This window comes from Hemitrygon akajei, chromosome 1, assembly GCF_048418815.1.
Source record: "Hemitrygon akajei chromosome 1, sHemAka1.3, whole genome shotgun sequence".
NCBI lineage: Eukaryota > Metazoa > Chordata > Chondrichthyes > Myliobatiformes > Dasyatidae > Hemitrygon > Hemitrygon akajei.
In genome coordinates, this window is record NC_133124.1 from 219,252,116 (window position 1) to 219,264,430 (window position 12,315).

A 12,315-nucleotide genomic window follows, 5' to 3' on the forward strand; every position below is an offset into this window, starting at 1 on the left:
ACCCAGGGTGGGAACCCCCTACCATTAACCGAGCGGTCCATGACCCAGGGTGGACCCCTACCGTTAACCGAGCGGTCCGTGACCCAGGGTGGGAACCCCCTACCGTTAACCGAGCGGTCCGTGACCCAGGGTGGGAACCCCCTACCATTAACCGAGAGGTCCATGACCCAGGGTGGGAACCCCCTACCATTAACCGAGCGGTCCATGACCCAGGGTGGACCCCTACCGTTAACCGAGCGGTCCGTGACCCAGGGTGGGAACCCCCTACCGTTAACCGAGCGGTCCGTGACCCAGGGTGGGAACCCCCTACCATTAACCGAGAGGTCCATGACCCAGGGTGGGAACCCCCTACCATTAACCGAGAGGTCCATGACCCAGGGTGGGAACCCCCTACCATTAACCGAGCGGTCCATGACCCAGGGTGGACCCCTACCGTTAACCGAGCGGTCCATGTCCCAGGGTGGGAACCACCTACCGTTAACCGAGCGGTCCGTGCCCCCTCACATTAGGCAGTTCTGCCCAGGGAAATAGTGCCTGGCTCTCCACACAATCTATGCCTCTTATCATCCTCTATGCTCCTAGCAGTGAGTTCCACACACTCACCACTCCTGTGTTTTTACAAAGAAAAACTACCTGTGACATCCCCCACTATACTTTCCACCAATCTCCGTAAGATGATCCCCCTCATATTAGCCATTTCTGCCCTGGGGAAAAGTCTCTTGGTTGCCCACTCTATCTATGTCTCTTAACATCTTGTCCACCTCTATTATCATCTCTCATCCTCCTTCACTCCAAAGAGGAAAGCCCTAGCTCCCTCAACCTATCCTCCTAAAACATGCTGTCTAATCCAGGCAGAATGCTGTTAAGTCTCCTCTGCACCCTCTCTAATCCAGGCAGCATCCTGGTAAGTCTCCTCTGCACCCTCTCTAATCCAGGCAGCATCCTGGTAAATCTCCTCTGCACCCTCTCTAATCCAGGCAGCATCCTGGTAAATCTCCTCTGCACCCTCTCTAATCCAGGCAGAATGCTGTTAAGTCTCCTCTGCACCCTCTCTAATCCAGGCAGAATGCTGTTAAGTCTCCTCTGCACCCTCTCTAATCCAGGCAGCATCCTGGTAAATCTCCTCTGCACCCTCTCTAATCCAGGCAGAATGCTGTTAAGTCTCCTCTGCACCCTCTCTAATCCAGGCAGCATCCTGGTAAATCTCCTCTGCACCCTCTTTAATCCAGGCAGCATCCTGGTAAATCTCCTCTGCACCCTCTCTAATCCAGGCAGCATCCTGGTAAATCTCCTCTGCACCCTCTCTAATCCAGGCAGCATCCTGGTAAATCTCCTCTGCACCCTCTCTAATCCAGGCAGAATGCTGTTAAGTCTCCTCTGCACCCTCTCTAATCCAGGCAGAATGCTGTTAAGTCTCCTCTGCACCCTCTCTAATCCAGGCAGCATCCTGGTAAATCTCCTCTGCACCCTCTCTAATCCAGGCAGAATGCTGTTAAGTCTCCTCTGCACCCTCTCTAATCCAGGCAAAATGCTGTTAAGTCTCCTCTGCACCCTCTCTAATCCAGGCAGCATCCTGGTAAATCTCCTCTGCACCCTCTCTAATCCAGGCAGAATGCTGTTAAGTCTCCTCTGCACCCTCTCTAATCCAGGCAGAATGCTGTTAAGTCTCCTCTGCACCCTCTCTAATCCAGGCAGCATCCTGGTAAATCTCCTCTGCACCCTCTCTAATCCAGGCAGAATGCTGTTAAGTCTCCTCTGCACCCTCTCTAATCCAGGCAGCATCCTGGTAAATCTCCTCTGCACCCTCTCTAATCCAGGCAGCATCCTGGTAAATCTCCTCTGCACCCTCTCTAATCCAGGCAGAATGCTGTTAAGTCTCCTCTGCACCCTCTCTAATCCAGGCAGAATGCTGTTAAATCTCCTCTGCACCCTCTCTAATCCAGGCAGCATCCTGGTAAATCTCCTCTGCACCCTCTCTAATCCAGGCAGAATGCTGTTAAGTCTCCTCTGCACCCTCTCTAATCCAGGCAGCATCCTGGTAAATCTTCTCTGCACCCTCTCTAATCCAGGCAGAATGCTGTTAAGTCTCCTCTGCACCCTCTCTAATCCAGGCAGCATCCTGGTAAATCTCCTCTGCACCCTCTCTAATCCAGGCAGAATGCTGTTAAGTCTCCTCTGCACCCTCTCTAATCCAGGCAGAATGCTGTTAAGTCTCCTCTGCACCCTCTCTAATCCAGGCAGAATGCTGTTAAGTCTCCTCTGCACCCTCTCTAATCCAGGCAGAATGCTGTTAAGTCTCCTCTGCACCCTCTCTAATCCAGGCAGCATCCTGGTAAATCTCCTCTGCACCCTCTCTAATCCAGGCAGAATGCTGTTAAGTCTCCTCTGCACCCTCTCTAATCCAGGCAGAATGCTGTTAAGTCTCCTCTGCACCCTCTCTAATCCAGGCAGCATCCTGGTAAATCTCCTCTGCACCCTCTCTAATCCAGGCAGCATCCTGGTAAATCTCCTCTGCACCCTCTCTAATCCAGGCAGAATGCTGTTAAGTCTCCTCTGCACCCTCTCTAATCCAGGCAGCATCCTGGTCAATCTCCTCTGCACCCTCTCTAATCCAGGCAGCATCCTGGTAAATCTCCTCTGCACCCTCTCTAATCCAGGCAGAATGCTGTTAAGTCTCCTCTGCACCCTCTCTAATCCAGGCAGAATGCTGTTAAGTCTCCTCTGCACCCTCTCTAATCCAGGCAGCATCCTGGTAAATCTCCTCAGCACCCTCTCTAATCCAGGCAGCATCCTGGTAAATCTCCTCTGCACCCTCTCTAATCCAGGCAGAATGCTGTTAAGTCTCCTCTGCACCCTCTCTAATCCAGGCAGCATCCTGGTCAATCTCCTCTGCACCCTCTCTAATCCAGGCAGCATCCTGGTAAATCTCCTCTGCACCCTCTCTAATCCAGGCAGAATGCTGTTAAGTCTCCTCTGCACCCTCTCTAATCCAGACAGCATCCTGGTAAATCTCCTCTGCACCCTCTCTAATCCAGGCAGCATCCTGGTAAATCTCCTCTGCATCCTCTCTAATCCAGGCAGCATCCTGGTCAATCTCCTCTGCACCCTCTCTAATCCAGGCAGCATCCTGGTAAATCTCCTCTGCACCCTCTCTAATCCAGGCAGAATGCTGTTAAGTCTCCTCTGCACCCTCTCTAAAGTGTCAGCATCCTTCCTGTAATGAGGTGACCAGAGATGAATACAGTAATCCCAGTGAGGTCTAACCGGATTTGATAGAGCTGCAACATTACCTCTCAGTTCTTCAACTCCATCTCCTGACTAATAAATGCCAGCACATAGAACCAGTGAACCGGGTTTAATTCCCACTGCTGCCTGTGAGGAGTTTGTACGTTCTCCCTGTTAGCATGTGGGTTTCCTCCGGGTGCTTCGCTTTCCTCCTCCGGTCCAGAGATGGTTGTGGACTACAGGAGGAATGGAGACAGGCTCACCCTATTGACGTCAATGGATCTGGGGTTGAGAGGGTGAACAGCTTTAAGTTCCTCACGTGGTCTGTACACACCGGCTGTGTGGTGAAAAAAAACACAACAGTGCCTCTTTCACCTCAGACGGCTGAAGAAGTTTGACACGAGTCCCCAGATCCTAAGAACTTTCTACAGGGGCACAATTGAGAGCATCCTGACTGGCTGTATCACTGCTTGGTACGGAAACTGCATCTCCCTTAATTGCAGGACTCTGCTGAGAGTGGTGCGGACAGCCCAGTACATCTGTGGATGTGAACTTCCCACTCTTCAGGACGTTTACAGAGACAGGTGTGTATAAAGGGCCCAAAGGATCACTGGGGACCTGAGTCACCCCAACCACAAACTGTTCCAGCTGCTACCATCTGGGAAACGGTACCGCAGCATAAAAGCCAGGACCAACAGTCTCCGGGACAGCTTCTTCCACCAGGCCAGCAGACTGATTAGTTCCCGCTGACACAATTCTATTTCTATGCTATATTGACTGTTCTGTTGTACATAATATTCTTAACAAATTACTATAAATTGCACATTCAGACGGAGATGTAAAGATTTTTTTCCTCATGTATGTGAAGGATGTAAGAAATAAATTCAATTCAAGATGTACTGGTTGGTAGGTGAATTGTTTATTGTCAATAGTCTCGTGATTAGGCTAGGGTTAAGTCAGGGGATTGCTGGGTGGTGTGGATCGAAGGGCCAGAAGGGCCTGTTCTACACCGTATCTTCATAAACAAATAGATAGATAAAACATCAAACTCCTCCTTAACCACCTTATCGACTTGCACAGCAGCATTGAGGGATTTATGGTTTCTTTTCACTCGTATCATGATACAGTATAAACCTTGTTTTACATGCCAGCCAGACAGCTGCTGCCGTGTGCAAGTGGAGGCACAAGGCCCTGGGCTTGTGTGTGGAGTGAGCTCACGCTAAGACTGCGGCCGGTGCGAGGGGGGCGAGGCTGCGTTGCTCTGACAGAAGTCGATGGGGGATCCTCGGACAGGCGCGGTAGCGGGGAGCTGGTAGAGCCGCACGTCACAGCTCCAGAGACACCGGTTCGATCCCAACCAGTGTCCGTTTTCACACTCACTGCGTGGGTTTCCACCCAGTTTCCTGCCACATCCTGACGATGTAAGTTGCCCCCGGTGCAGGGGTGCGGGATAGAATCTGGGGATGAGGTGAGAGATGGGGGGTGGGGGGAATGAAATGGGAGCAGTCTCAATGATCCTAGATGTTCAGCATGGACTCAATGGGCTGAAAGGCCTGCTTGCTTCGTGCTGTAAGGATCTGTCATTCCATCACTAAGATTATTATTGGTATGTCTCTGTGGGATCTTGTTGTGTACAAATTGCCTGTCATGCTTCCTAGACCATAAGACAAAGGAGTGAAATTGGGCCATTCGGCCCATTGAGTCGGTTCTGCCATTCCATCATGGTTGATTTATTATCCCTCTTAACCCCATTCTCCTTTCTTCTCCCTGTAACTTTTGACGCCCTTTCAAGTTAAGAACCTGTCAACCTCTGCTTTAAATATACCTAATGACTTGGCCTCCACAGCCATCCGTGGCAATGAGTTCAATGTTCTTTCGCAAATAGTCTTTAGTTTTCAATAGTCTTTTACTTCCCTCCTCAAAGAGTGGAGTAATGGTTGTGATTTTCCCACTCCTACGGTGAGGTGACTGTACCTGAGATGTACTGTACTTCAGTGGCTGTGAGATATTCAGGGCTCCCTGACTGTTGTCGCAGCCCGTTCTCGGTGCTGTGGCAGGGAGGTGTACATCTTACCAGTCAAAGGGAATAGAAACACAGGAAGTTGAGAATCTGTCTGCGATTGGCGACAGAAGGCCACATTATCTGACGTAACATCCTTGCACAGCTGACAGGGCAGACCTCCCTCCTGTCTCACAGGGAACTCGAGGCAGAGAGTTTCACCCCAGCGACCACTGTCCCTCTCGACGCCAGGAGACAGGAGAGTTGGTTGGGGTGTTCCAGGATTGAGACACAGTTGTGATGCCAGCCCAAACCAACCTGAACATAAGGGAGTGACACAGCCTGTGGAAGGAACTCAGTGTGTCGAACATCACCTGTGTAGGGGGAAGGAATTGTTGACGTTTCGGGCCGCAATCTGGCCCCTTCTAGATATGGGTTCAATGTCAACATTGAAGAGAATTTTAGATAAGTACATGAATGGGAGGGGTATGGAGGGTGATGGTCTGTGTGCAGATGAACGGGACTAGGCAGAATAATGGTTAGGCACAGATTACGTGGGCCAAAAGGCCTGTTTCTGTGCTGTAGTGTTTCATGACTCTGAGTTTGCATATCACGGCAACTTCCAAACACGTAAGCGTATAGACATGGTCAGTTGTTGTTCAGACCAGACATCGGAATGGGGAAAAAATGTGATCTAAGTGACTTTGATTGTTGGTGTCAGATGGGGTAGTTTGAGTATCTCAGAAACTGCCGATCTCCTGGGATTTTCACACACAACAGTCTCTAGAGTTTACAGAGAATGGTGTGGAAAAACAAGAAAAAAACCATCCAGTAAGTGCCAGTTTTGTGGTTGAAAACACCCTGAGTTAGTGAGAGAGGTCAGAGGAGAATGGCCAGACTGGTTCAAGCTGACAGGAAGGTGACAGTAACTCAAATAACCACACGTTACAACAGTGGAGTGCAGAAGAGCATCTCCGAACACACAACACGTCAGACAATGAAGTGGCTGGGCCTCAGCAGCAGAAGACCACAAACACACGCTCAGTGGCCACTTTATTAGGTATAGGAGGTACCGAACGAAGTGGCCATTGCATGCATGTGGTGAATAAAGTTGATTATTTGATGCCCCAACATACTAGCATCTCCACAAGGCCTCACAGAGCCACACACAGGAATCCAGTGGTTGGGGCAATCAGTGCCTCACCCCCCACCCCCACCCCATCCCGGTCCAACAATAACCTGGTGTCCCAGCACAGGTCTCCCTCTGTTCCTCCCTCAGTTTGCTGACTGTTCTCTCTCTCTCTCTCTCTCTCTCTCAGCCCCTCCATTGCTCACCCTCCCCCCCTTGCAGACCCTCTTTCTCACAAACTCTCTCTCTCTCTCTCTCATATTTCTACCTCTCTCCTCACAGTCTCTATTTCTCTGCCTCACACTCCTGTATTCTCTCTCTCCCTTGCTCTGGTACTCCATCCTCTCCCTCCCTCACTGTCTGAGCTGCCCTTTCTAGCATGTGGATGCCCCCAGACGATATGTGTTGCAGGGGCCTCCTGCAGTCATCGTCGTCATCATCATTCTGCACCGTGTCGTATGACATCGTCATTATGTGCCGTGTCATATGACGTGGGCGATCATGGTCATCATTGTTCTTGGCAAATTTTTCTACAGAACTGGTTTGCTATTGCCACCTTCTGGGCAGTGTCTTTACAAGACGGGTGACCCCAGCCATTATCAATACTCTTCAGAGATTGTCTGCCTGGCGTCAGTGGTCACATAACCAGGACTTGTGATCTAAAGTGTAAAAGAGAGGTGAGAGTGGATATAGGACTGCTGGAAAACGATGCTGGAGAGATAGAAATGCGGGGCAATGAAATAGCAGATGAACTGAATAGGTATTTTGCATCAGTCTTCACTGTGGAAGACCCTGGCAGTTTGTTGGAAGGTCCAGGTGTCAGGCATCCTGAAGTGTGTGAGGTTACCATAATTAGAGAGAAACTTCTTGGGAAACTGTAAGGTCTGAAGGTGAAGAGATTGTGGAGGCATTAGCAATGATCTTTCAAGAATCACTAGGTTCTGGAATGGTTCCGGAAGACTGGAAAATTGTAAATGTCACTCCACTCTTCAAGAAGGGAGAGAGGCAGAAGGCAGGAAACTATAGGCCAGTTAGTCTGACCTCAGTGGTTGGGAAGATGTTGGAGTCGATTATTAAGGGTGAGGTCTCGGAGTATTTGGAGGCACATGATAAAATAGGGCATAGTCGGCAAAAAAGATCTCATTGAAACCTATTGAATAGTGAAACGCCCTCATAGAGTGGATGTAGAGAGAATGTGTCCTGTGATGGGAGAGTCTAAGACCAGAGGACACAGCCTCAGAATGGAGGGGTATCCTTTTAGAATGGAGATGAGAGGGAATTTCTTTAGCCAGAGAGTGGTGAATCTGTGGAATTCTTTGCCACAGGCTAGTGGTGTAGTGGATAGAGCCATTCCTTGCAGCATCAGAGACTGCGGTTCAATCCCCACCTTCCCTGATGTCGTGAGAAGTCGGTACATTCTCCCTGTGACCACGCTGGCTTCTCCCAGATACTTCGGTTTCCTCCCACATTCCAACAATGTGCACGGAAGTTAATCGTGGCTGCAAATTGCCCCGTAATGTCAATCATTGGTAAAAAGCAAATGGGTATATATGGGCTTGTGGGCGTCCAGAGAAATGAGAGGGACAAAGAGACTATTGGGGCTGATTCGATGGGCTGAACAGCCATCAACATTACAAAATATTCTTCAAAATTCTCCCTCCTGCCATGTGTGAGGGAAAGGTTAGACTGAAAGATCAACACAATATTGTACTGTTATTGTACAATATTGTGGGCTGGAGGGCCTGTACTGTTCTGTGTTCTTAAAATCTCCCTCATTGACGGTGCTCCAGGTCCTCCCCTGAAATCCCTCGCAGTGAGAACTTTGGGAATTCTGCCATCCCGACACTGGAGGCTGTACTCTCAGGGATTGTCCTGAGACCGTGGTGTTCTGGGGACCCTGACTGTTCGCAAGAGGTGCTGCTGTAAGCGTAGGCAGCTCGCCTTCTTACTGACGAGAGAGAAGAGTTTAATTCTCATCTTGTTTTATTGAAAAGAAGCAGAAATCTTACAGCTCAATGCCGGTTCAGGTGCACGCACACACACAGGATGGAGACGCTTACTCTCGGGTGCAGTGTGCTCCCAGTGGCTGGGAGCAGACTTTGCCGTCCACGCAGCGCATGTGTCCGGCTGCAGAGCTGATCCCTGCCACTCCCCCAGCCCGAGGGTGTGAACCTCCCCCGCTCCAGGATGGATCCTCGGAGCCTGTGTGACCATCAGCCCATCGTCCCACCGTCAGTGAGCTGTTCCGATCCTGGTGAGGCACGGATGACCTCCCACTGATGGACCAGACTCTTCCGTGACCCATCTTACAGTGCCCCGGGATCAATTCCCACCGCTGTCCTCCTCGTGATCGCGTGGGTTGCTCCAGTTTCCTCCCACGTTCTAAGGACGCACAGGTTGGGGTTAGTGAGTGGTGAGCATGCTGTGTCGGTGCCAGAGGCATGGTGACGCTTTCAAGCTGCCCCAGCACATCCTCGGACGGTGCTGGTTGTTGATGCAAACCACACCTTTCACTGTTTCCTTCGATGTACATGTGACAAATAAAATTAATCTTTATATTTGTTTCTAAAGCCTTTAAATTTTCACCCTGCCTCAGGAGGGGCTGCTCTCTGCACACCACAACAGTAAGGTCTATGAGCAAGGTAACTCTTGCTTGGGAACAACAGGCTCCAGCCTAGACCGTAACAAGAAAGAGGGTTGAGAATTGGTGGGGTTTCACACCACCCGCAACCTCTGATATCCCCCCACCCCCCGCAGTCCCGTCTCCCACAGCCTGCACCGACAGGGGGATTTAGGGCAACTGGGTAAGGCTGCTGTCGTCCACTCTGGGGGGTGAGGTCAGGTTTGGACGGAGGTCGCAGGTGAAGATGCTCACTGTTGAAGAAAGGAAGTAGAGGGGGAGGTTAGTGGAGGGTGCAAGGTGGAGACAGAGAGAGATAAAAACATACAGAGGAGGAGAATGAGGGAGAATGGTGTTAAAAAGATGCAGATAAATGAGAAAAGAGATGGGAACATACTGAAGTGGGGAGAGAGCGCACGCAAGTGTGTGCAGACGTAACAGACAGGATGGATGAGAGCCCAGTCTGTTTCTCAGACATCCAGTGGCCAATGGCGGGAGGTCACATTGGCTGTACATAGTTCCCAGGGAATGTTCCGAAGCTGTTAGTCCGTCCAGACGTCCCTGTGTGGGGAGAAGTGAAAAGGTCCAGTGAGCGAATGAGAATGAGTTTGGTTTGTGGCTGTAGTCCTAACGCAGACACAGTCACACCCCTTACCTACAAACCAGCCGTCATCACACTTCTCCAGGACGTGCACCAGATCTCCCTCCCTCAGCTCCAGCTCGTCCGAGTTCCGCGGCTGGTAGTTGTAGAGTGCCCGATACCTGTAACAGCACCAGGGTCACCGTGAGACCCAGTACCCAGCACCCCTGACAGGCTGTCCCGCAACCTTCCACCAACCCTCACTCACTGTCTCTCCCTCGATACCTGGAACTCCAACATCCGAACTCCTCCTTGGGGTCACACTGAAGATTGGCTGACTGACAGAAGGTGAAAAGTGGGAATAAATGGGGCCTTTTCCGGTTGGCTGCCGGTGACTAGTGGCGAATGTCTCTCCACTCTTTAAGAAGGAAGGGAGGCAGAAGAAAGGAAATTGTGGGCCAGTTAGTCTGACCTCAGTGGGTGGGAAGATGTTGGAGTCGATTATTAAGGATGAGGTTTCTGGGTACTTGGAGGCACACGGCAAAGCAGACCAAAGTCAGCATGGTTTCCTTCAGGGAAAATCTTGCCTGATAAATCTGTTGGAATGCTTTGAGGAAATAACAGGCAGGATAAACAAAGGAGAGTCTGTGGATGTTATTTACCGGGTACTTGGATTTTCTGAAAGCCTTTGACAAGGTGCCGCTCATGAGGCTGCTTAGCAAGATAAGAGCCCATAGTATCACAGCAAAGGTACTATCTGGATAGAAGGAAGACTGACTTTCATATGAAGAAAGACTGGATCGACTAGGCTTATTATACTCACTGGAATTTAGAAGATTGAGGGGGGGATCTTATTGAAACGTATAAAATTCTGAAGGGATTGGACAGGCTAGATGCAGGAAGATTGTTTCTGATGTTGGGGAAGTCCAGAACAGTTTAAGGATAAAGGGGAAGCCTTTTAGGACCGAGATGAGGAAAAACTTCTTCACACAGAGAGTGGTGAATCTGTGGAATTCTCTGCCACAGGAAACAGTTGAGGCCGGTTCATTGGCTATATTTAAGAGGAAGTTAGATATAGCCCTTGTGGCTAAAGGGATCAGGGGGTATGGAGAGAAAGCAGGTACAGGGTTCTGAGTTGGATGATCAGCCATGATCATACTGAATGGCGGTGCAGGCTCGAAGGGCCGAATGGCCTATTTTCTATGTTTCTATAAGATTGGCTGACTGGCAAGAGGTAAAGAGTGGGCATAAAAGGGACCTTTTCTGGTTGACTGCAGGAGTCAATATTGGGACCACTTCTTTTCAAATTATATGTCAATGATTTGGTATCTTTGTGGCCAAGTTTGTTCATGATAGGTGGAGGGGCAGGTAGTATTGAGGAAGCAGGGAGTCTGCAGACGGACTTGGACAGATTGGGAGAATGGGCAAAGAAGTGGTCGATGGAATGGAACATAAGGAAGTGTATTGTCATGCACCTTGGCAGAAGGAATAAAAGCATAGACTATTTTATAAACAGGGAAGCAAATTCAGAAACTGGAATTGTGCAGGATTCTCTAAAGGTTAACTTGCAGGTTGAGCTGGTGGTAAGGAAGACAAATGTAATGTTAGCATTCATTTTGAGAGGACTAGAATATAAAAGCAAGAATGTAATGCTGTGACTGTAAGGCATTTGTCAGACCACACTTGGAGTGTTGTGAGTAGTTATGGGCCCAATATGGGTTCTAGGGATGTGCTGGCGTCGGAGAGAGTCTAGAGGAGGTTCAAGAGAATGATCGTTGGAATGAAAGGTTTAACATATAAAGAGCTCTGGACCTGTACTCACTGGAGTTTAGAAGAATAAGTGGGGATCTTATTTAAACCTATTGAAAGGCCTAGAGAGAGTGGACATGGAGAGTCTAGGACCAGAGGACACAACCTCAGAACAGAAGGATGTCCCTTTAGAACAAAGATGAGGAGGAATTTCTTTACCCTCTTTAGCCAGAGGGTAGTGAATCTGTGGAATTAATTTGCACAGACAGCTATAGGAGCCTAGTTATCAGGTTTATTTAAAACAGAGGTTTATAGGTACTTGATTAGTAAGGGTATCAAAGATTATGGGGAGAAGGCAGGAGAATGGGGTTGATAGGGATAATATATCAGCCATGATGGAATGGTGGAGCAGACTCGATGGGCTGAATGGTCTAATTCTATGTCTAATGGCCTAGTGGAATCCAATCCTATCCTATCACAAAATAGAGAAAATCTGCAGATGCTGGAAATCCAAACAACACACACATCAGGTCCTGCCGAAGGGTCTTAGTCTGAAAAGTCAACTATTCTGTTTTCCATAGATGCTGCCTGGCCTGCTGAGTTCCTCCAGCACTTTGTACGTATTGCTCCAATCCTATCCCCGCCCCCCCCCCCGAGGCTCCCTCTGAGGGACTGCCCATCCTCAGATCCTCCCACAAATTACATGATCGTCAGCCCTGAGCCCTTTGTGGGTTTTTGCACCAGTCCCAGCTGTAAACACTGGTCCCAGCCCAGCCCATCCCATGAGATGTTTGATTGAGGTGATAACTCACGTGCTCCAGCTGACACCGGCAGCCTGTAATACCATCGTGCTTCCTGTTGGTTGGGCAGACGTCGTGCTTCTCTGCAGTTTGGGGTCAGAGGGCAGCTGGCACTGTTCAAGGAGCAGAGGGAAGGTTTTACTCCAGGAGGGGACAGAGGCAGTGACCACATGACACAGGCTGATGGGACAAGGCCCAGAGTGCACTTTTCGT

General features: G+C 49.7%; 1 protein-coding gene across 3 annotated transcripts in view; it reads right to left on the reverse strand.

Moving 5' to 3' along the window:
• Positions 1-8,318: 8,318 nt before the first annotated feature.
• Positions 8,319-12,315, reverse strand: part of sorbs3 (sorbin and SH3 domain containing 3) — a 108,455-nt gene continuing 104,458 nt past the window's right edge. For all 3 annotated transcript variants that reach the window (XM_073061683.1, XM_073061691.1, XM_073061698.1), the window contains 3 exons: positions 12,115-12,215; positions 9,629-9,735; positions 8,319-9,534 (listed from right to left, as the gene is read on the reverse strand). In XM_073061683.1, coding sequence (XP_072917784.1) covers positions 9,473-9,534; positions 9,629-9,735; positions 12,115-12,215 — 270 coding nt within the window. In that variant the 3' untranslated portion in view covers positions 8,319-9,472. The remainder of the gene's footprint in view (positions 9,535-9,628; positions 9,736-12,114; positions 12,216-12,315) is intronic.